Source organism: Aricia agestis, chromosome 3 (assembly GCF_905147365.1).
Source record: "Aricia agestis chromosome 3, ilAriAges1.1, whole genome shotgun sequence".
Classification (NCBI taxonomy): Eukaryota; Metazoa; Arthropoda; class Insecta; order Lepidoptera; family Lycaenidae; genus Aricia; species Aricia agestis.
Genome location: NC_056408.1, coordinates 23,021,979 through 23,046,209, shown reverse-complemented (window position 1 = coordinate 23,046,209; position 24,231 = coordinate 23,021,979). Strand labels below are relative to the sequence as shown.

Genomic DNA, 24,231 nt, shown 5'->3' with positions numbered 1-24,231 from the left:
AGTTCCAAATCACCACATGAACAGGCCACATTTGAAGACTACACCTACAGAAAAAAAATCTTTGAAGTTTGGAAAGCGATGACAAACTTAACATTATAATAAGCCCCAATGACTAAAATGTGTATCCACATTATGTACACTACACAAACATAAGTAATAATTAATAAATAAATTGTGCTATAAACAAGTTCACCCACATAGCGCAATCTTCATATCCAACAATAGCTGCCGCTCAATCGAAAGTAAATACTGGGCTTGATTCTTATAAATCGAATGTCGTTTTGTTAGGAAGCTGTCTTAGGGCCTGATTACACCTACCGCATATAGTGGCGAGATAGTGCCCTCGGCCGAGCACATCCATAATAAACATAACGAATGCTCGGTAGGTGTAATGAGGTCCTCACTTGACACTTGCGCACAATATGTTGGCCCTCGTGCGAGATATCTTAAGATCGGAGCGACGTTCGAGGCATAAGTATCGAACCCATGACTTCAGCAAATAAAGTATTAAACCAACTATCATTCAGAAATAGAGGTCTACTAAATGTGCTACATACATAGAATGTAATATAGTTTTGGAGCCTGACCGGTCGACATTTCTGACCCTCATTACAACTGACATTATAAGAATGAAAAAAAAATATAAGCGGAATATTTTCAAAGATACTACCTAGTCGTGTTCGTTTCGTTTTTCAATGCACATTGCGCATGCGCAAAGTAAAAAAATTGTGTAAGTGTATGTCAGTGTGAGTGTCATGTTCTAAAATCTGACAGAAATTGTTAGTATTATAATGAACATGACACTCAATTATTATGAAGTTGACAGTCAGCTGCCAAACTGCGAAAAAATGAAACGAACACGGCTACTGGGTTAGATAGCTACTTGAAGCTACAAATATAATTATTATTATTATTATTAGGCCTCTCTGACTATTGCTATTAAAAATAAAAGCAATAAATTTTGTTTGATACTTAAACATTAAACATGGAATTTACATATTACCATGAGTTTTGTTCTCTTAAGCGCCTCATTTATAAATCGAGAAAAACTCAATCTTTCGTTAATTATTTACCTATTTAATATAGCCAATTATTAACACGGTAATAAATAATTAAAATATCGGAACGGTAACATTCTCGTTGGCAAACCTCGCAGAAGTCTGACCACGAGCCCAACACTAGCATTAAAACGTCCCTCACAGTTGAAAATGTCCCGCATTAACAACACACTCGCCGTTGACAATGTTGCTGAGCATCAACAAATATTCACAGTTGACAAAATTGCCAAGCATTAACACATATTCACTGTTAAAATTGTTGCTAAGCACAACAGGTATTCACTGTTGATAATGTTCCCGAGCTGAATCCCCCCACTATCGACAATGTTTTGACTTCTCACTGTACAAGTCTGTTGTGTGCGCCACTCACACACACACACACACACACGCAGCACTTTACTCTCCTTTTAATCTCTTGCTGAACTCCTCCTGCTGCAGCTGCCGCCACTCCGTCTTCGCCTTCATTCGTTTTAATTGTCCGTCCCTGAAAATTAAATTTTAAATATTGTTATTAGGCAGTGAGAAAAATAGTTTCACTCGTATTTCAAGCCGTCACTCAAAATATTTTATGAGATCAAATATTTATATTTATATCTGCTATCAGACAACTCTTAATTTTGTATTTTTATATTATAAAAAACCAGCATCTTTCTTTTCGGCATATCATGAGGTAAACTTTCATCTAACCACAAAATGAGTGTGAACTTTCTTCATTTAAAAATATGTGGTAAAACGTTAATTCTTTATGTATATGTGCTAAACTTCTATTGCTCATGAATATGGGAGAAAACTTTTATCCTTAAAAGCGACGGTAGTTGCTTTCCATCACTAGACCCGTTTGCTCGTCGTATATAAAAAAAAAAAATTCAAGGCACAATAATTATCTCACCACATAAGATCGACGAGACCGCCGCGGCGCGCGATGGCGGCCTTGACGCGGTTGGCGAAGTCGATGGCGGACTCGTGCGGCGCGCGCGTCATGGCGGGCAGGTACCACACGTCGCACACGATCGCCCACGAGCTCATCATGTTGAACAGGTAGTGCAGCATGCCGTACCGCGAGCTGTTCCAGAACGCGTCGCCGAAGCGCGCGTCGTACCTGTAAACATATTGCCACTGCTGCTCAGTCCTGGGTTATAGGCAGTTTAGGCCATGACCTATGGGCGGCAGCGTCCAAGTATGGCGGTAGAGTTCGTAAACAGAGGCGGCGGTCTATACTCATAAAAAATATAAATCCGGCCCTGCTGCTGTTTGAATGAAAATTGAGTTGCCTTGTTACGCTTTCACGTAATTATTAAACTTCGTTCTTACAAATAATATTATGAAAGGTAAATTAAGGCAAGAATAAAGATAAACGACAGGAAATATTTTAGCCCAATGTTCAATTCTGAGGTTTCTTTGGTGGGGGAGGAGTGAGCGGGGCGACACGTTATTGGAGTATCAGTAACCGAGTAGATATTATTATCGGATGATTGCGGTCAACAACGACAAGTTTTTTGGTATTTTTACTTTGGTTTTTTTTTTTATTGTTTATTGGTAGGTATTAAATTTTATTGTTGACCAAGTGATTTTAAAGTTGTGCGCGATCAATACTACCGATGCCGATCCTGTACCGATTTCGGTACAGGATCGGCGGTACAACGTTCACATGGTGTTACACTGCCGGGGGAGGGGGGAGGTGTACTGACTTGATGGCGACGGGGTAGATGGTGCCGCCGACCTCGAAGCTGCCCTTCTTGAACTGCATGACGGAGGTGTTGTTGATGCACGTGCCCTCCGGGAAGATCAGGATCGGCGGGTTGTCCGGCACGCTGATGTGCTCCTTCAGCCTGGACACACATAGTTCATGGTTAACAGATCATCAGTCATCAGTGATGACTGATGACTGATGACTGATGAAAAAATTACTTTTGTTGAAGCACTGATTAAAGAAGGCACGTGTTTCTCTACAAAACAATATCGTTTTCGTCTAAAATTATTTTTTTTCTGAGAAGCAGAAAAAAATAATTTTAGATATTTAAATCCATAGTACTGCGGCGAGTGGTTTTTAATTTTGTATACTTGATATAAGGAAATTGTAAAACACCGTATAGAGAGCACAAACTACGTGACTACTACTAATGTGAGAAAACTTACTAGGGTTGTTGAGGAAGTGATTATGAGGAAGAGGAGGAGGAAGAGGAATTGTCACGCGCAAATTTAGAGGATGCGGATGAGGAAGAGGATATTTTTTTGAGGAAGAGGATGCGGATGAGGAAGCGGAAGAGGAAGTACGTCCATATAGTACAGCGTCTCAATGTGGGCAATAACGCCCCCTTGTGGGCGCTGAATCTAAAGGGGGGTAGTGTGGGACTTAGAAAAAATGGCGGCGTTTTGTAGAGGCTGGGGGGGCTAATATTACCGACAAATTTGTGGCAAATGCCCTTTACTTTAAATTAGGAAAAGAAAGTAGGTGAACTGTGAAACAATGGGGGCGCTAAAAAATATTTGTTCTCGAAGTGGGCGATGGAGAAAAAAGGCTGGGGACACCTGATATAGCACTACACTTCGGTCTAATTTCGATTTTCGATAAAATAAATCAAATTATTAGATTATTCGCAATGCGTGCGTAGCTGCGTACACGCGTAAACAAAACAACGCTTGCTAATAGGTATTAGGTACCTATGTCAAATTAAAACAAACAAGCAAGGAACTGCGCGGGTGGCGAGAGGGGAGGTCTCGCTCGCCCGTTCGGTCCGGCAAACGCGCTCTGGCGTGTGCGTTGCCGATCGGATACGCGACGCGCATGCGCAGTGAAATTCCTCATAAATTCCTCTTAAATTTTGAGGAAGCGATAGCGGAAGAGGATTTTTGTATTTTTATTTATGAGGATGCGGTAACGGTTGAGGAACCCAAAATATTGCGGAACTTCCTCATTATGAGGAAGAGGAAGAGGAATCCTCAGCAACCCTAAAACTTACCTCCTAGCGACAGCATGTCTGTCCTTCACCTCGGACCTCTCGAACCAGATGTGGGGCGAAGCCCTAGCCAGCGCCCGCTGCAGCAGCCCCAGGAAACCATCGTGTCGTTGGCCGATCTAAAAACGATAGCATAATGTAATATACTGTTTAGGAGATGGAGCGAAAGACAAATACAATGATAGAATAGGCAGTACAGAATGTATACTCTGTTAAATTTCATCGAAACGTAAACAAACAGAATGAAATCAACTTAATTATTATTAATATTTGTGGCCTACTACCCTACTATTAAAACATCCACAACAAATAATCATACAAGGTATTTTTGTCTTTTGCTGGCATATTGGATTGTTCACTACATAAACTTCTTTATTGGGAGTAAGAGAATTACATTATACTATTTTCTTTATAAAATACCACTATAATTCTATAATTATTTATTGAACACTAAAATAAATGAAATTGGAAGCTGTGTAATATATTATCCTCTGTTTGTTGTTGTTTACGTTTAAATTAAATGGTATCTGAACGGTATGATGGGAAATGAACTGGCCTCCTTCACTATCAAACGAAGCGCAATTTTCACCGCAATGTGATGAGCCCCATGATAAGCTAAACTCACGTAAGTCACGTCCCATGCAATCAACATACACCCCAAACGGAACAACACAATACCCCTATACGCACTCGGTCAATCTTACCCCTCGTTCGGTTACATTGCTTTAATGTTGTAATTTCAATCGTTGACTTCGGTAGCCTGGTTGAGGAGAATTTGTTAGTTCTTGCGTTTCTAAAAGTTTGCGGCAGTAAAACGCTAAGATCAAAACTAAGAAAAGAAGAAAGTATTAGGTAATAGGCCAAGTGTGTGTTTTTGATGAGGTTTGATTATTCTCGTTAAAGTGGATTAGTAGTTAGGAGTTAGGACGAACTCATCAGTTTCGTTAATCACATCGTAACGAAACGAAAAGCGGAGCTTGGCGATATACAGGATGTAACAAAAGAAAGTGATAAAACTTAAGGGTGTGTATGTGTCCCTTATATAGAGTCCACTATAAAAGTAGCAGCATTGAAAGAGCAATTTTTCTATGCGATTTATTTGGGCAATCGCCGCAGGGTCAGGAATTTTTCCATACAAAAGTTGAAAAAAGTTACTATTTTAGCGCTGCTCGGCTGCAATTTTTACAGTGGACTCAATACAAGGGACTCATACACACCCTAAAGTATTATAACTTAGTTTCGTTACACCTTGTATAAAAGCAATTTTTAATGAAAAGGTCAACGCGTTCTATAAAAATTGCTTAACCAAGATTTTGTATCGTTCGTTAAAGTGGACCTCGCGGATCGGTGTTACTCTTTTGGTCATAAAAACTCACACTTGGGTTACAACCACTAGCGCTTACCAGCGAGTAGCACCTGTCGCACATGAGCACGAGCGCGTCGATGGGGCTGGTGTGGTTGGCGACGCAGATGCCGGACTCGGGGCGGTACTGCTCGCCGTGGTACGTGATCACCGCCGAGATGGACCGCGACAGGAAGTTGAAGCACGCCAGCGACACCGCCGTCACCAGCCGCCGCTTGCGCGCGCCGTCCGGCAGGCACCCCACCGCCGCCGTGCCCACCACCAGCCACCACACCTGCGGCAGGCCCACGTCAGCCCGGTCCCGGGTGAGGTCGGTGGACCCACACGAGGTCGGTGAACTCGTATGAGCCCCACACGAATGAGTACAGTGGACCCGTATGAGCCCGGTGGACTCGTATGGGCCCGGTGGACTCGTATGAGCCCGGCCCCGCCTGAGGTCGGCCCCCAACGAGTCCAGCGGACCCACACAAGCCAAATACACCCCGGCGAATGAGAACGGATGACCAGTGGATAAGCAGCGAACCCGAACGATCACACACATAGACTCCAGCGCACTCTATCAGCGGGGACAGCCCCTCGGTACCAGGGAGAAACAGATGTTGGCGCTCAGTATGCCGACGTCGATGGGGCTGGTGTGGTTGGCGACGCAGAACCCGTTGGCGGCCGGCATGTACTCCGTCTGGTGGAAGTTGGCGACGCACGAGATGCTCCTCATGATGGTGCGGAAGGACATCTTGTATGCGAGGGCGCCGAGCCAGCGCCGCACGCGCCCCGGCGGCAGCAGACCGATCATCGACATTACCACTACCATCATTAGAACCTGCCGTTGCCGGGGGGTTAGCGTTTGCTCTCAATTATTTATTAGCCTGCCTAGTTAGCACTTGGGGTTGCCAGGTTATTGCTATATTATGAACTAAACAATTTGCACAGTGGTCCATTACTTAACCGTTGACATATACCTATCAGAAACTTTGATCTACTGTTTTAATTCAATACTAGCTATTTGACCGAGCTTTGCTCGGTATTCGATAAAACACGAATCAAATGACATTTTCTAAAAATGATTCCTAGCTAGATCGATTTATCGCCCCCGAACCCCGCTATATACTAAATTTCATGAAAATCGTTGGAGCCGATTCCGAGATTCCAATTATTATATACAAGAATTGCTCGTTTAAAGATATAAGATGAATACAGCTTCGATCCAGCTTAGATATCAAATATCATAATCAAATTCTTATATAAGTTAAACGACGATATCATGCGGTAGACTGTAGAACTCACCCCGATGACGAAGACGAGTAACCGGAGCGGCAGCAGGAAGAAGTATCGCACCACGAACCCCATCATCCAGATTATCGTCAACCGCCATGTCAGGAACTCGTACTGCCTGAAGACATAATACTTAGGGGCTGTTTCACCACCTCCTGATAAGTGACGAATAGGCTATCCACCAATTAACTTGACAGATCGAGTATGGAGAATCTGTCAAAAAAGTTGTGAATAGCCCATTCGGCACTTTATCAGAAAGTGGTGAAACGGGCCCTTAAATTAATAATAAAGAAATGGATTCATAGGCAAATGGCGGCCTTGGTAATTTGAGCTCGGCCAGACCGATCACGAATTACATACATTGATTTGCCAATCCTGCCAAAAAACTTAGATTTGCCATCTAACTACAGATAGTTTTTTCCAATTTTACATCCTGATTTATTTATCCATTGGTACCGCAACTTTAAAGGTAGCTCGGCAAAAATGAAAGGGGAAGGTGCAATGTTTGAGTTTTAGGTTTCTTTGGTGGACACGCTATTGGTAAATAGTCAATCATAAGACGTTGTTATTGCTAGATCGTGATCAAACGATGATAATATATTGTTATGATAGGGTATCATACACAAACATAGATCAAGATAGATACCGCATGTGTATGTACTTCGCGTACTATATCGCGTTCCCAAACGACGAGCATTGCTCGTCTTTCGAAAGTCTGTTCTTTAATCGGCGATTGACGATAACGGTGGAGCCGTTAAATCGGAATTTAAAAATGCCTAAATGTCTAATTGTGCCGTATTGAGCTGTAGAAATTTGAATAGAAACGTTGGCCTAGATAATGGACACGTTTCTTAACATCGGTACGTCACAGTAAGTAGGAAAAAAGTGGTACGCTCGTTTTCATACAAATGGAGGGACATGAGGTATCTACCTCGATCTCTGTGGTATCATACCTATTAGTCCTGGTGAGCAGGTTCCAGCTGCGCAGCTCCTCGGCCTCGAACACGGAGGTGACCTGGTCCTCTATGATGCTCTCCATGCCCGCCTTCACCAGGTCCATGCAGTGGTGCAGGTGGAACTCCAGGTTGTGCTGGAAACAGTGAATGGTAGAGATTGAGATATTTTCAAAAACGTTGCGTCCTATACCTTATAGTTAAGGCATGCTGATGCAAAAACTGCCTCTGTTGTTTTTTTCAAATTGTATCTGAATTCAGAGTTTATTTTGCAGGGAAAAATTTAATATCAAAACAAAAAGTCACACTGGAAAAGTGTGAACAAACTGCAAATTTTATAAGTTGTATGCTGTGTAAATATTTTCAAATTTTAATTACTAAAGGTACGTTATATACGTATACGTTAAAATATTTAACAATAACATAAATTACTATAGACAGCATTTATGTGCACTTTACACGGTACTTAAGAAAATAACATTATGAGCTTAAGACGTTTATGGTCTGCCAGCTAACTGCTAAGCACTTGTAATATTATTACATTGTAAATACTTAACGTTATTTCATAAAATAAAGTATTTATGTTGGTAAAACTACCTATGAAAAATATTTGTGTATTTTTTTAATTTTAATGTAATTTTTTTCAACAGTGAAAATCATTAAATTTTATATATTATGATATCTTATATACACCTTGTTGTTGACGTGCATATATTGTATAATCTTAATGGTAGTTATTTATTTATATAAGATGTTTATTTAATTCTACATTGTCTTTCTTTAAAAAAATTTTACTAAAACTTTATAAGAGTTACTTTTCAAATCCCTCGCAAAGAAATCGCAAGCGCCATGGCATTTAGCGTTATGCGATGTCAAATCATTTTTATTTCTAGCCTTGCTGTTGAAAGTTACGCCTGTAGTACACCAACGCTGCGATTTGCGAAACGCGAAACAACTGCGAAACCTGTAATAGAGCGAGATGCAATATAAGGCATTGCCGTGTGGTGGATGAGACAGTAAATCGTTTTGCCGCTGTTTCGCGGTTCGCAGCGTCGGAGTACTAGAGGCGCTAAAACAGGGAGAGCGCCTACCTCGTTCTTGCCATTGTCCCCCCTGTGGGTGTGCGGCAGGCGCTCCTGGCTGGTGCTGCGCTTGTAGTTGAGCTCCGGCGTCGGGCCCAGGATCTCTTGACGCTCTATCACGCTGTTCTTGGTGCCTGCAACAACATTACACCATGATAATTATGTTTACTATAATTATTGTAAGTGTCGATTGCGAGTTTTTAACATTATAATATGTAAAGAAGTAGACTACATTTTGTATCATCATCATGGCCTTTACGTCTGTGTCAGACGATTTACGGCGTATTAGTCTGTGTTGCAGCTCTTTCATGGTTGTGCAAGCCGATGCGTGAGCGACATAGGCGACCACAGTAACGACAGGAGAAATTAGAGGTTGAAGGCACAGAACACGGACTTTGACTTTTCCCTGTTTTGGCTTTAAGAGCTGGGAACCAGGCATCATCGCAAAATTTGCTACCCTTCATTATCCGTTTGCGCCAATCTGTTGTTTTCCGCGAGCCTCTCCCAGTTTCGTAACTGGGAGAGGCTCGCGGAAAACAACAGATTGTCAATCAATTTCCCTTCCCGTTCCCTTCAGATGGCAACGGTAGCGGACCGCTACCGTTGCCATCACAATGCAGCTGAGTGATATCCTCGTCTATTAGCAGATCTGAAATAGCTGTTTTCGCAGTGCAGTACCTTGTTCAATCCATAAATTTGAAATATCATCGTATAATATTTAAATTCTATAATAATAATCTACTTTCTATAAATTGAAAACAATGATTAGATAGATAGAAAAGATTATTTGCATGATAAGTATTAGCGAGATTGGCCGGTTTGCTATAACTATACATTTACAGTCCAAAGTATTGCTAGAATCTAGATGTTGTCCGTAACATCGTTGCGTCGAAATTTAAAAACTATACATTTTTAGAGATAAAATCTATATCTAAATCTAAAGTATCTCTAAGCCCATCCAAATCAGCAGTACAACCTCCAAGAGATACCAGACATAATTTTCCATTTACAACATCAATAATAATATGGTTCCCTCACCATTGGTGCCGTTCTCCTTGACAATGGCGGAGGGTGGCTTGTCCGGCGGCGGCTCGTCCTCGTCCGAGCTGTCGTTTCGCTGCAGCTTCTTCGCCACCTCGATGTGCTGTCTGCCATACTGAAATATAAAAATAAATAAAACATTTTTACGGTGATGGAAAACATCGTGAGGAATCCCGCACGTGGTTGGTCCCAGACGAATTGACATGCCCCCGTAGACAAGTGGCAAAACCCTAACGCTAGCGCTAACGCAGAACGCTAAGGCTACAAAATGTATGGATTTGACATTAGTATTCGCTAGCGAAGCGATGACTTATGTCAAATTTTGTAGCGTTAGCGTTAGCCTTAGCGCTTTGCCACTTGTCTACAGGCCCTGTTCATTGTAGGAATAGGACTGTGTAGGACTAGTATGTGCTTGGGCAACCATACGGACATTTAAAAATCTTGTCCCAGGCACTACAGTATTTGACTTCGCTCTGAAAGTACTGTACATACCTAATCCACAACGGAAGCAAAAGGTCTTGTTTTGTATTTTATTAAACACACAAGGGACAAAACACAGCCCGAGTTAATAAAAGACAAAAGAACACAAAGTCGCTGATGAATAATGTGACACATTAATGATGAAGAAGTCTGTAAAAAAATCTGGAGAAGTGTGGGACCAGAGTGACTTTTAGGTCTTGCCCTAAGAAAGGGCATTTTGCATTTAAAGTCAGCAAAGTCTACACTCTCTATCAACTAACATTAGTTCTCAGAAGAAATTATTAGTCAGGCACTCCCACTGACCTCCATTATACAAGTACGCTGGACTTACGATACCCTTTGAAATTACTGCTGGTTTTGTACCTATTTGAAGCGGAATCAGCGCCCCCAATGCGGGGGAAGAGAATTAAATTTGACGTAAAAATGACGTCTGAAAGACGCCATATTGGCGCTGATAGCAGTAGTGGGAGTACTTGGAACTAATACTAATTTCTACAACCAATAGTGATTAAGCGGCCATTACTATTAGGGTCCCCGCAGACTTACAATTTAAAGTTGGCCGACTATCGTACAAACGTGTGTTTTGTAAACTTAAAGGGATTTTAAGTATTGGTGCTGCTTAGTATCATGTTGTGTGCACATATTTAGGAATATAGTCTAGTCGATAAGTTTTTAGTTTGTTAATGGCACTAATTTTGGCTGTATTCTGTTTTGTGTACCAAATAAAATAAATAAATAAATAAACCACACAAATAGACCAAGATAGAAACGCCATGTCACTTTTTTCATACCTACTGTGACGTCACAAGAGCGAATTTCGAATCATTTCCGCGCGTACGGGTTCTCCCATCACTAAAGCGCTCTTGTGACGTCACAGTTATAGGTATGAAAAAAGTGACACGCTCGTGTTCATACAAATTGGAGCGACATGGCGCTTCTATCTTGATCTATTTCTGTGGTTTGTACGATAGTCGGCCAACTGGAAATTGTAAGTCTGCGGGGACCCTAATACTTTATCTATGATAAGTCCAGCGTACTTGTATAATGGCGGTCAGTGCCCAGTGGGCACTCCTAAATATTAAATATTATTCATTTTCAATGTAGACATGTCGAAGAAACATACAACAGTAATATCGTTTTACCAAAATTCACTTTCTGTGTTACATAGTAACAACTATGTACTGTATAGTATATATACATACATTGTAGAGGTTTCGTTATTTACATAGTTATGTAAGCTGTGGATATTTACATAGGCGGGTAAACATCGTCTCAACCATAACCCTGATAGCTGATCTGCTTTAAAAGGTTAAACGATAAATCTATTTTAAATGACTTATCTCTACCTTCCTAGAAAATAAACAAGTCATAGATTTTGTATCGATCACGCATCTATAAGATTTTCAGAATGTTCTAGAATGTGGTAGACGATTTAGGTAACCTCAGAATTACATTTCAAAGTTTTCAGATTATGTAAATACTAACTAGTATAGTTCCCACTGTACTATGTAACAAAATAAGTCGAGTCATTAATCACTAGCTTAACGAGTACACACATTAGCATTTTAAAATTTAACGCATCAGAGTCCGCACTTGTAAACGTTTGTTTTTAAAACGTGACATACCTGGTAAGAGCGATTTCGAAACTTCTGTTTACATCAAACATAAGTTTTGCAAGAAATTCAATAAAACACCCTTAAGTTTCCAAAATGGTATCGAAACCGAGAGCCTCTTGGCCTGATTAGGCAATAACACAGCCACACCTTGTATCATTTTTTGCCCTTCTGGGTTGATTAAACACCTGAGTAACTGAACAGTCCACATTCTAGACCAGTGGTACTCTACCTTTTTTTATACGGGCCAAAAACACGACAAAGTCTTGGTGTCGCGGGCCACAACCATTTTTTTAGGGTTAAAATGATATAACGTCCTACAAAATTGGCTTTTTAGAAGTGGAAACATTTTCACGACTTTCACGGCAACTTTGCCACGACGCGACGCGACGGTTTAATTTCACGCGGGCCACTGATAAAGTCTCGGCGGGCCGCAGGTTGAGTATAGCTGGTATAAAGTATATATTACGGCTTTTTATTTTATTGTTATTTATGGTGAAAACCAGCAGCTCACTAACTTATAAAAGCAAAGAGCGTTTAACAAATAATAAATCCAATAACAGGTTTCCCATAATATAACTATGATGTATACCCAGTATACCAGCTCTTTACCAGCCTCTGATCAACCATAGTTAAAGTGTTCGTATACATATATGCATAATACATATTATGTTTTTTTTTGTGAATTTGCAAAGGCACAGAAAATGGAAAGACATCGCATTGACGCTAGATTTCAGAGGTTAGAGAAAAACCGTCGGTTTGAGTTCTAAGGTCTATATAGTAGATGCGTGTGCTTTTATGACTCATAAAAGGATAAGCATGAGGATAGTGCTCGCCCCTCATCAGACCAGTTGGACTTGGACCATGACGTAAACTATCACGACGACGTAACCGCGCGCACCGGCCGAGGTCGAGGTTCAAAGTTTGAACGTTTTGTCAACGCTGTTTACGGCTATGTGCTAAGTCCAAGACACGGCAGTTTGTATGAGGTATGTTTACAATGTAAATCCTATATATATCTGGCGAACTGATGGTATAGGTATCTAGTTCGGGACTAACTAAGCTAGCGAGGTTAGAAGAACCGACGCGCGACCGTAAAAAGATACGGCCGATTCCAGAAAATTCGGAACCAAAGAATTGTATGGCACTATTTGGCTCCGATTTTTCTGGAGCCTTCTGGGTTAATTCTATAAGTTGAGTTTGCAAACGGCAGTGCCTATTTCCTAACAACTCTTTGCTTATCCCTGTTACAAAGTTACAAGAATACTTAGCGCAAGTAGTAAAACGTTCTGTAGAGCGTTCCAGAAATCAGTGACAAATTGTGTTCGTGTCGCTAATATTACGGTAATCTCATAATCTCCATTACAGTAATCGGCCATTGAGGTAATATCGGTGGTTGCGACTGATACCGATATCAAACAAATTTATTTTTGCTTTTGCACGAAATATGGCCCAAGAAACACTTCTGTGGTTCTTGGGGCATAAAGATTCTTTAAGTTATGATCGGGATAAATAAGTCTGAGCCCCTAGCGGACACGTTTTTTGGCTTCTTTATAGAATCGCCGATTAAAATGTATGGAATCAACATAACATGAGCTGTAGAGTTCATATTAACGGACGCTTATAGAAAAAAAAACGGACGCTTATTTATATTAAATCGACGATCAAAAATGTTTGGAATTCGCTGCAAACATTTTTGATCGCCGATTCTATAAAGCGATCAAGAAATTGTGTTAGGGGTCAGAATTTTCAAATCTGGAACATAACTTAAAGAACCTTTATGCCCCCAACAAAAAGGCGATAAAGAAAACATGTTGGCTAAGCCCGCAGAACTGACCCTCGGGCCTCGAGTCTCGACCACATTTCCCTTTCTTCGCGTTTTCTAGGTGAAGTGAAATCAAGATAAGTGTTATTTATGTGCACCATGTTTACAAACACTGTACTAAAAATAATATATTACATCGTAATACGCAACAGAACCAGAAATACCGGGTTTTTTTTTACTTTCATTTTTATGAAGTTAAGTCGCAAAACTCGTGACGTCTAATTTATAACAGGACTTCGGACATGATTTGGACTACAGTCTACAAGTATTAGCACTTAGTAGGTCTTAACTTTAAAAGTTAAGCCCTACTAAGTACTAAGTGCTAACGCCGAGGAGGCAGGAGCTGGCGAATAGAACTGGATTAGTCCGCGAGAATAAAATTTACACAGTTGCTTAAAAAACTAGTATCAACTACTACTACTAAACTAATCCAGTTTTGTTTGAAAATGGACTTTTTCAAGCCTTTTTAACCGGTTTTGATTGAAAATATTAACAGGGATTGACGCAGATGGGTCAAGAAAAGACGATTAAAAAAAATCCTTTCGCACTCTGGTGGACTTGTCCGGTTTTGTTCGCCAACCACGCTCTTTTGTCGTGCATAGGCAACCATGATATTAGTATAGCTCAGCGGTTCTCCAACTTTTTTGGTGTCAAAACCCTTTTGATAAGCAACGTTTCTGAAGGAACCCCAACATAAAGGAAAAATTAAAGAAGTGGATATTCATTACCGATTTTGCGCTGAAGAACATTTCTTTGGCTGGCAATTTGCATTGTTTTTTAAAGTGACTGCCATGCTGGTTGTCTGATGACATTTCTGAAAGAGCTTCATGTACGGCTCGCGGAGCCCATATATGTATAAAGGCTTTGCGGAACTCCAGGACGCCGCGAAGCACACATTGAGAATGGCTGGTCTAGCTACATAATTCCTTATTTTGAAATTCATACAATAATAACATCTGGTGACCAGGCTTAGGCCCAAACATGTTATGAAATCATGATCAATGGAAAGACAAGTGACGAAAGTATTTCAAACGTGACAAGAAGCCTGTGAACAGCGTTAATCGATTGAACGAAAGAGCCGCTGGAAGTTAATCTACTTTTACGCATTTTAACCACGCGTTTACGTATTTTAGCGCTACTGCCTGTTTAAGCTAAGCTGGTCTTAAGGTGACGCCGCGTTAAAGTAAAAAACCGTGTTGGATATCTATGTGTTGGATGCCTAGTATTCCACCTGTAAACGTTGGTTTTGTCAGTTAATTGATAAATTAATTGATGTACAAATATCGATAAGACTCGCGACCTACATACCGACACCTTACACTCCAACCGAGAACAAGGCTTCGTTCATTCGTAAATCGATTTACCCGACGAATTCCGACAATTCGTGAAAATAATTAATTACCCTCAATTCTACCGCGCACAAACGGACTGGATCAATCAATGGACGAAGTTGCATTAATGCCTTACCTACGCCGCGCCGCATCTGATTTATTATTTTAACATCAAAAACTGATTTATTATTAGTCTGTATACGATAAGACTATATGGTGACTTTCTTTTATTAACAAACATCCGTAGACTTCCTTTCTTTTGAGTCGAGAGCGTATTGGAGGTTGGCGGTCAATTGTCTCCATACAAATTGTTTCAATGTGAGTGATGGTTCCTTATCGGGACCTTTGACTCCGGCAGACACAGTCCACAGAGCAGCCGCGTGACTCCTGACCATTTCACGTTAGCCAATTGGCCTTTACCCACATAATTGAAGATATAACCTGGGACCCGCTACATCATCCGGGTTCAGGACCCTCGATATGACATAGATTTAATAATATAAAGCTTTAGGGTAGCAGCCTCAACTAGTAGCTTGATAGTGCCAAGGTCCCACGGCAGGATGAAGGGCGTGGGGGAGCTTTGTCGGTAAACCTCCGGCCCACCGTGCGAGGAGTCCAACATACCCTTGCTGCCTTCTCCTGGTGGCGGTAGAGAATATTTGTAATCAAAAATTAAATGTCGATCTTTCAATAATACCTACATAATATGTAGATCAACATTTAATTTTTGATTAAAAATCCGACGAAGTGTGCGTGGGTCGAACTCGCACGAAACCAAGAGTTTGTTGTTATAGCGCAAATAAAAGTAAATTATCTGAGGCTGATTATTCACACAGACAGATACACGGACAGACTGTGTAGTTAGTGATCAAAAGGTCCTGATCCTGGGCCTTTTACCTTGGTACCTGGTACCACAGAATAGATAATAGTACAAGTACTGGTACAGAGTATTAAAATCTTTTATATTTCTTTAAAAAAAAAGTTCGCGCCAAATATGTAACATTTTTAAAATATTTTTCTATACATTTTAAGAATTTATGCTATAACCAAGTAGCAGTAGTTTGTACTCTGTAGTAATGACACAAAAACTTGAAAACTTGTCTGTTATTGTGTTTACTTGAGTCTGACAATTCAAACAAAGTAAACACAATGTAACAAGGACTTTGCGGCAAATCTTTTGTTATATTTTTAGATATTATTTGGTAACATATTATTACACCGATATGATTTGATACACTATCAGGTATTCACCAAGCTAACTAAAAACAAAAGAATCTTAGATTATGCAATTTACAAAGTGCACCATTCACCAGTTTTATATCCCATTACTACTAGCATATACAGTAAATAATCTGACATGTTGCACAAATAATAAAAGAAATATTATCAAACATAAAACAAAATTTTTTTGTTCACTGTTTATGCTGGTGCTGCACTCTAGCATGAAAACATTGTAGTAATAATATAATAACTGTAAAAACACTTTTATAATGGGTATAATATGCTTAAAATCATTTCAAGGATTTATATGCAGATAATATTAATCGTCAGCTCCAACTTTGATCCTATAATCTACAAATGAATCATGAAGGATCCCTTGTGTGTCGTAAACTGTAATCAATGAGAACAGCGGTGTTATCAAACAAGCACAATAAAAAACAAAATTCTTTTGTTTGCTGTAACATAAAGGATGGAACAAAGAATTTTTGATGTTTTGTTTTATTTTCTATGTCTATGCTTATATGCAATTAATGAAAGAAAAAACTTTATACGTGGGAGAGCCATGCTTCGGCACGAATGGGCCGGCTCGACCGGAGAAATACCACGTTCTCACAGAAAACAGGCGTGAAACAGCGATTGCGCTGTGTTTTTCCAAGTGAGTGAGTTTACCGGAGGCACAATCCCCTACCCTATTCCCTTCCCTACCCTCCCCTATTCCCTTTCCTTCCCTACCCTCCCCTATTCCCTCTTAAAAGGCCGGCAACGCAACTGCAGCTCTTCTGATGGGCGACGGAAGTTGCTTTCCATCAGGTGACCCGTTTGCTCGTTTGCCCCTTTATTTCATAAAAAAAAATGTACCAAAATACTTTTTTGCAATTCATACTAAAATTGTAAATTCATAGTCTGTCTGTTACCTCTTCTTGCTAAAACTTCTACATCATAAAGATACTTTGAGTCCCTGAAATGGACATTAGATAGTTTTTTAATAAAAATGTGAAACCTTTAACTATTATGCTGTCAATTATTGTTAGCAATAACAGTGATCTTGGCATGTGACATCCTATTTAAGCGATCAACGTCGATCGTGGAAAAACGAGACACAATAGAATTTCTATTGCGTCTCGGTCACCGGTGACCGTATGGGGCTTGATGAATTAATATAACATAATTATTATATTTTTCTTTAACTATTATTTTCTTTTTTTACTGTTAACAAAAGGAAAGAGTGAAGTATTTCATTAAATATATTGTTAATTGTAAATGCTTACTATTTGATATCAATGTGAAGATAATAATATTATTTGAGATATTTTTAAACATGATTATTGTGAAATTTTATCATAATTAATTATTGTGTCATTAAAATTTTAATCCATACTAATATTATAACCACGAAAGTGTGTCTGTCTGTTTGCCTGTCTGTTACCTCATCACGCTCGAGCTGCTGAACCGATTTTGGCATGGAGATACTTTGAGTCCCGAGAAAGGAAATAAGATCTAAGTTTTTATCCCGGAAAAATGTACGGTTCCCGCGCGATGAACTAATTTTGGTGCAACGAATTTGCGGGCGTCATCTAGTAAACAATAAATACCATCAAAGTTATTATTATCATCATACTTTTTTTTTAAGACGCCAACTTCTTCGAAATGAACATTTTCAAGACAATAGACAATATTCAGACAATTTTTATAATTTAATAAAAGGGATAGTGCCTTCTATTAAATTATAAAAAAAATAAGGAAAGGGATTTCAATTTCTAAGTTTAAGTCTATTTAAATAACAATTTGGGTTCTGTTGCCACTTTTAATTAATGTTTTATCATGATATCATAGAATTGAAAATTTATTTGCCCAAATGACGGCTATAAAGCTTGTTTGTGTCACTGTTATTGATAAATACACAAATGATAACAATCAGTTTTATCATAATCCATTTCATATCTTAAAAATAATGTAATAAAGAAATGTTGTCAAGCACAATTTTCAAATACTAATCATACGTATGCAATATTATCTAATTTAATGTTATTTTAGTATGACAGACCACACATAAAAAGAGGTTCCAAAATAACTGATTAATGAATTATTTGAATAGACGGTTATATATCAGTATTTTCTAGGTGTTCCATTAAAAGGTACCATACTCCTTATTTTGGAGGTAGGCCAAGGATAGAGCATCAAGAGTTTATTTAATAATAAATAATTTCAAAAAAAAAACAACACAAAGCATAAGAGTTGGTTGGAATGGTTGTATTTTCAGATCATTTTACTCTAAGGATTGTGTATTCATTGTAAATAAATCTAAAACTATTAGGTACAAGTTAACCAGGAGCTATTTAATACATGTGAATTGTTTGCAACATGCGAACTATTGGTGAATTTGTCCAAAGCATGGCCTAAACTTTTGGCTGGCTAAGCCGTCAACGAGACCATAATTTTGGATTTGTACCACGCAAACGTATAGAATCAATAATGAGTAATGAGCAACATTAAATAATATGCTAATAAACAATTACATACCTCAAATAATTTCAGCAGAATGTTCACGTACAGTCTTCTAACACCCAAGGACTTTCCGATGGAAGCCAAGAATATCACACATATTACTAGAAGCAGAACCGGCGTATACAGTATCGAAACCGCGACGGACACAAACGACAACATTAACGCCATATTGCTGACTGATTGACTGAAAAATACAAATTACACATCATTTTTTGAATGACTCGATTGAAAAATGGCTGAGCAGTGTGAACATGACGTACGTGACGTTTTCGTTTATAAAGCGTCAATGTCATCCGTCAAAACATTTTTTTATTGATCGCAATAAACTAAAGACGTAACGTAATATTATTTTCGTTCACAAAAGTTACACTATCTATTTGTTTAATATATTAGATAAGTAGGTTATTTTAAAACATTGGTTAAATAATGCAGTTGGAAGCTAATAATTGAATACTTTAATAATTTAATACTCAACAATAATCAAAAATTATTCAAGACAACAATGAACAAAATATGACTTGAGATTTGAGTCGTTTATTTCCTTTTACAAGACTACGAGAAAGAAATAGAAGATTTTAGTTTAACTAAATTTCCTCCGTAGAGGTTATGCTTCAAATTCATAACAATTGAATGAGGGATTTTCATTTTTATTTCTTTATTTTATTTTTAACAATCTTAACTAGATGCGTAAGGATAAACACTTTTAGATTTTATAATGGTTCCTCACCGATCTGAAATTATCTGCAGGTTGGCATCACTGACTACATATGGGTTGTGTTTCCAAAAATATCAGTGTACTGTCAAGTGTGACATAAATCAAAATATCTTAAACCCAAGCGTTCATTGGCTTAAGCTATTAGGCCAGTATACTGGTAACAGCTTAGGAACACGCTAACATAATAAAACTCATAGATTAAGTATTATAGTATAGACTATAGATGTAGTCTTAGCCCGTCATCGCATGGCTATTTTGTGCTTAATTTCATACAAGTAGTGTGCGTTTATTTTCTTGAATATTTCTATTTGTCGATTATTCCGAAGCACTTTAAGATACAGGAAAGAAAGTCAATTAGTTCATGATATCGATTTACTATAGTTCAAGTGATGAGAATCCGTAAACACACGTAAAAAGCTATGCAATTTTTATAGCCAAATTATTAATTGATGTGACATTTTTAGCCCTAATGCCTTATATAGCACGAATAAGGGATTAATAAACTTATAAATTATCTTTTTAGCTTACAAAAATACCGATTGAAAAGCCCAAAAAACGTTGTTCAAAACTTACGTATTTAATGTTAAATCCACGTGTTTGAGGCATTCTTTGGCCATTCTTATGGTTTATTATTTAGCGGAACCACAAAACTCAACAATATCTAGCATTAAATGTTCACTAAAAACCTTTAATAACACTTTTATTACATGAAATATGCCGACCGACTCCTTTATTATGTCCTAGTAAGTAGGACATAACATTACATGCTTATGACGCTTATATACCGATATAAGGCTCTCTCCAGTATATAGTACCTCAATGGTACTTTCGAGGGTCGACATATGCCGGCACTCGACTTATGGCGGCTCTCGACATAGGCGAACGCGTTGGCCAACGCGTCTGCAGACGCGTTGGCCCAATGTGTAGAACGGGCGTTCGCGCGTTGGCCGTAGGTATTTAGACGTTGGCCGACGCGCGAACGCCCGTTCTACACATTGGGCCAACGCGTCTGCCAACGCGTTGGCCAACGCGTTCCTCTATTGGCGGCTCTCGACATAGGCGAACGCGTTGGCCAACGCGTCTGCAGACGCGTTGGCCCAATGTGTAGAACGGGCGTTCGCGCGTTGGCCGTAGGTATTTAGACGTTGGCCAACGCGCGAACGCCCGTTCTACACATTGGGCCAACGCGTCTGCAGACGCGTTGGCCAACGCGTTCGCCTATTGGCGGCTCTCGACTAATGGCGGCTCTCGACATAGGCGAACGCGTTGGCCAACGCGTCTGCAGACGCGTTGGCCCAATGTGTAGAACGGGCGTTCGCGCGTTGGCCGTAGGTATTTAGACGTTGGCCAACGCGCGAACGCCCGTTCTACACATTGGGCCAACGCGTCTGCAGACGCGTTGGCCAACGCGTTCGCCTATGTCGAGAGCCGCCATATGTCGAGAGCCGCCATTAGTCGAGAGCCGGCATGAGTTGAATACAGATTAAAAAAAAGTTTGACATTAACTATTGAATTTGAAGCATAACCTCTACGGAGGAAATTTAGTTCGACTAAAATCTTCTATTTCTTTCTCGTAGTCTTGTAAAAGGAAATAAATATGTCCAACCTTCCTTACGGACCACCAGTAAAAGTATCACCATTGATCAGGGTAAATATTATGGGTTCCAAGGACTAGGACACATATTATGTAACAAGTGATTTAGTACTTAGTGCAAAAATTATTCAAAATATTGTACCAATTTTTATTTAAAAATGACGAGGAGTAGTGCCCTCGTATTTATTATCCAACCTTATTTATTGTGGTATTGATGTTGACCGCAATCGAAATTCCTGTAACTTTCAGTTCGGTCGTTGGTCCCTGCTGACAACTGGCATTCTGTATGGAGCCTACCACCAAAGTAGGCTTTCAAAGAAGGAGGCCAAACTGCGGGAAATCGAAGCCAAGGAGAAGGTGATCAGGGACGAGAAACTCAAGCAAGAGAAGGCACTTGCTGCTGCAGGTAATTGCATATTATAAGTTTATCTTTTTATTTTAATAAAATATAAAAATAACCACTATGTGGAAAAGACTTAAAGTGAACATTGTAGACACTTAATGATGACGACCTCTGTGGCTCAGTGGTGAGCGCGTTGGTAGCTCCAGCTGGGGGTTGCAGGTTCGAGTCCCGCCGACGGAACAAAAAGTTTTCAAAGTTCCTGGGTCATGGATGTGTATTAAATATGTGTATCATATAATAAAAATCTTAAATATATGTATAGTATAAAAGTATTAAATATATTTTTGTTGTCTGGTACCTGTAACACAAGGTACTTACCACAGGGCCAGACTGACGTGGTGTGAAGCGTCCATGGATATTATTATATTATATTATTATTACTTAATTTATTTTCTCCTTGAAACAACCATAGTTATTTTATTTCTACGTTAAAAGTTATTAATATGTTTGCGTTGTGTATCTGCATTTACCATAATTTACTTGATAAGTAATAATTAATTTAAAGTTGTTTTTACTATTTTGCAACATGAAATTAATACATTTTATTTTCTTTATTTTCAGCTGAACTTAAATCCCTAGAAGAAATGGTCACTGCCAAGAAGTAGAAGATTAGCCGTAACTAAATAATTAATAAACAACCATCTTTTGTTGTGTTGTCTGCTCGCTGCCTGTACGAAATGATCCAATGATTCAGAATTCAGTAATAATGATCAAGACAACCATTCCGCAAACTTCTAATGTTACTCGTCATATTTTTAGGTGATTAAAATATTTAAAGAGAAGGTTTTGTGCTTGTGTCTTGCCTTTTTTCCTTTGAAGTAAATACTACTATTTACCTATTATCTAATTTAAATTTAATTTAGAATTTTTAATGAATAAAGATGGTCACTATATTTATATGGTAAACAAAAAGTTATTTATTGCAAAATTTGAAAGTATGTATGTAGCACATACATATATAATTACTTACATGTACAGTCATACACAATACTTACATACAGTCACTATGTACTATCAGAGAAATTGATTCCTAGGCAGATGGGGGACCTACGTAGTTTGGTCGTGTTACGTCAAACCCAGCCTACAGATCACAATTAACATTGAATTGACATGATCCGACCAAATGACGTTGGTCTGTCAACTGCATAGGAATCGATTTCCTCGATGGTACATGTAAGTATTTACGACTTAACAAAATTTTATTATTCTCGAACGCCTGTGATTAAATGAAGAGCAATGTTGTGTGGTTGTTGCTTTAAATGATGGGGGACAAAACTTGACAAGATATTTTTTTTGCATTTAAAAAAGGCTTTGGTATGATTGAGCCGGCAGCCGGCTTGAATGGATATAATAAAGTGTGAGGCCCATGATTGGCTTGGAACTTAAAGGAACAATTAATCAACACAACAATACAGGAGCTCGTTGCCGTCTACCGAGTCACCAAACTGGTGCCGTTTTGTTGAGAGTCACAGGTGACAGGCGGTTCCTGGGCCTTTTACAAAAAAAACTGAGTTTCGGTTCTGAAACCATGATGATTGCCGGTGTAGTCTACACTACTATTATAAAGAGGAAAGATTTGATTGTTTGTTTGTCTTGAATAGGCTCCGAAACTACTAGACCGATTTGAATGATTCTTTTACCATTGGAATCCTACATTAATTCTGCTGAACATAGGCTAAATTTTATTTTGGAAAAAAATAGGGTTCCGTAAGATATTTAGGATTTTCGGACGCAAGGTGTAAAAAATCAACCAGAAATGTTAATTTTTTCGCGTACGCTGCCTAAACTATAAAAGATAGAACCATAAAATGTTCTAAGTAATTGTAGATCTTTTAAATATCTACAAAAAAGTCCGCGACACACTATACCTATCTATGTTGAGTGAGGGACAATAACCATTTTTTTATTAAAAAAACTTGAAATGTTTTTGGACTACATTTAAATGCCTTTATTTTACTCATGGCATTAATTCTTATCAAAATAAATTATTTCATTACTAAGTACAGTTAAAGTAGATAATATTTGGTCTTTGAATGATTAAAATTGGACGTTTGGTTTTAATGTTATGGCGAAATTAAAATATTACGATTGCTGCTGCACGTTGCGAATTGGGCGTCGTCACTCGTCAAGGCGCGCCGCGCGAGTGTGCTCGCCCGGAGAGTCCACGTAAATATTAATTATTATTACCTCGATCATGGGAATCGCAGACACAATAGATTTATAATATAATAGTTATGCAACAGCCGGGTGCCACTTCATTGATGGGATAATATTATAGTGCTTCATTAATTAATTACGATTTGAATGACTATTATTTTTGATTAAATAAAAAAATTAAATAAATAAAAAATGTTTTATTTCTGAGTAGATTTTAAGAAAATACTTTCAGAATGTTAATATTAGCTACGGTGCCTACCACCGGTTCGGGAACTATCCCGGCGAGAAGAACCGGCGTAAGAAACTCGCACGGGGCCCACTTTTTTTACCAAAAAAAAGTGAGGTAAAAAAATTAATCTTTTAAAATAAAATTTACAATGCTGTAACTTAAAATTATACAATGTCAACATACATACATAGTAAGTCATGTACAATAATGTAGAAGTAGCCTTGTAAGCAGCCATCCTACTCCCAAGATGTGCCATCATTTATGAAATCATTGACCTTATAATAGGCTTTGGCACACAAACGCTCTTTGACTACTTTCTTAAATTTATTAATGGAAAGATTTTTAACGTTTTCTGGGATTTTATTGAAAAGGCGTATACATTGACCTTTAAAAGATTTACTGACTTTACTAAGTCTGATCACTGGCAAATCT

At 38.8% G+C, this 24,231-nt stretch overlaps 2 protein-coding genes across 4 annotated transcripts; one reads left to right on the top strand and one right to left on the bottom strand.

The window, feature by feature from the left end:
- Positions 1 to 1,056: 1,056 nt before the first annotated feature.
- Positions 1,057 to 18,956, bottom strand: LOC121725739 (glycerol-3-phosphate acyltransferase 3). 3 transcript variants are annotated; one of them, XM_042112827.1, is made up of 11 exons: positions 18,717 to 18,956; positions 9,724 to 9,841; positions 8,695 to 8,819; positions 7,604 to 7,740; positions 6,663 to 6,768; positions 5,962 to 6,198; positions 5,419 to 5,652; positions 4,019 to 4,134; positions 2,747 to 2,887; positions 1,948 to 2,157; positions 1,057 to 1,542 (listed from the first exon to the last, which is right to left on the bottom strand). In XM_042112827.1, exons 1-11 carry the CDS (start codon positions 18,867 to 18,869, stop codon positions 1,455 to 1,457), a joined length of 1,665 nt encoding a protein of 554 aa, XP_041968761.1. In that variant the 5' UTR covers positions 18,870 to 18,956; the 3' UTR covers positions 1,057 to 1,454. The 3 variants fall into 3 exon arrangements, with proteins under 3 accessions (XP_041968761.1, XP_041968759.1, XP_041968760.1); XM_042112825.1 differs by lacking the exon at positions 5,419 to 5,652; XM_042112826.1 differs by lacking the exon at positions 5,962 to 6,198.
- A 1,949-nt stretch (positions 18,957 to 20,905) lies between these two features.
- Positions 20,906 to 22,190, top strand: LOC121725762 (ATP synthase subunit e, mitochondrial). The gene is made up of 3 exons (XM_042112862.1): positions 20,906 to 21,064; positions 21,260 to 21,416; positions 21,975 to 22,190. The coding sequence occupies exons 1-3, from the start codon at positions 21,014 to 21,016 to the stop codon at positions 22,016 to 22,018; spliced, it is 252 nt and encodes an 83-aa protein (XP_041968796.1). The 5' UTR covers positions 20,906 to 21,013; the 3' UTR covers positions 22,019 to 22,190.
- The last annotated feature ends 2,041 nt before the right edge of the window (positions 22,191 to 24,231 follow it).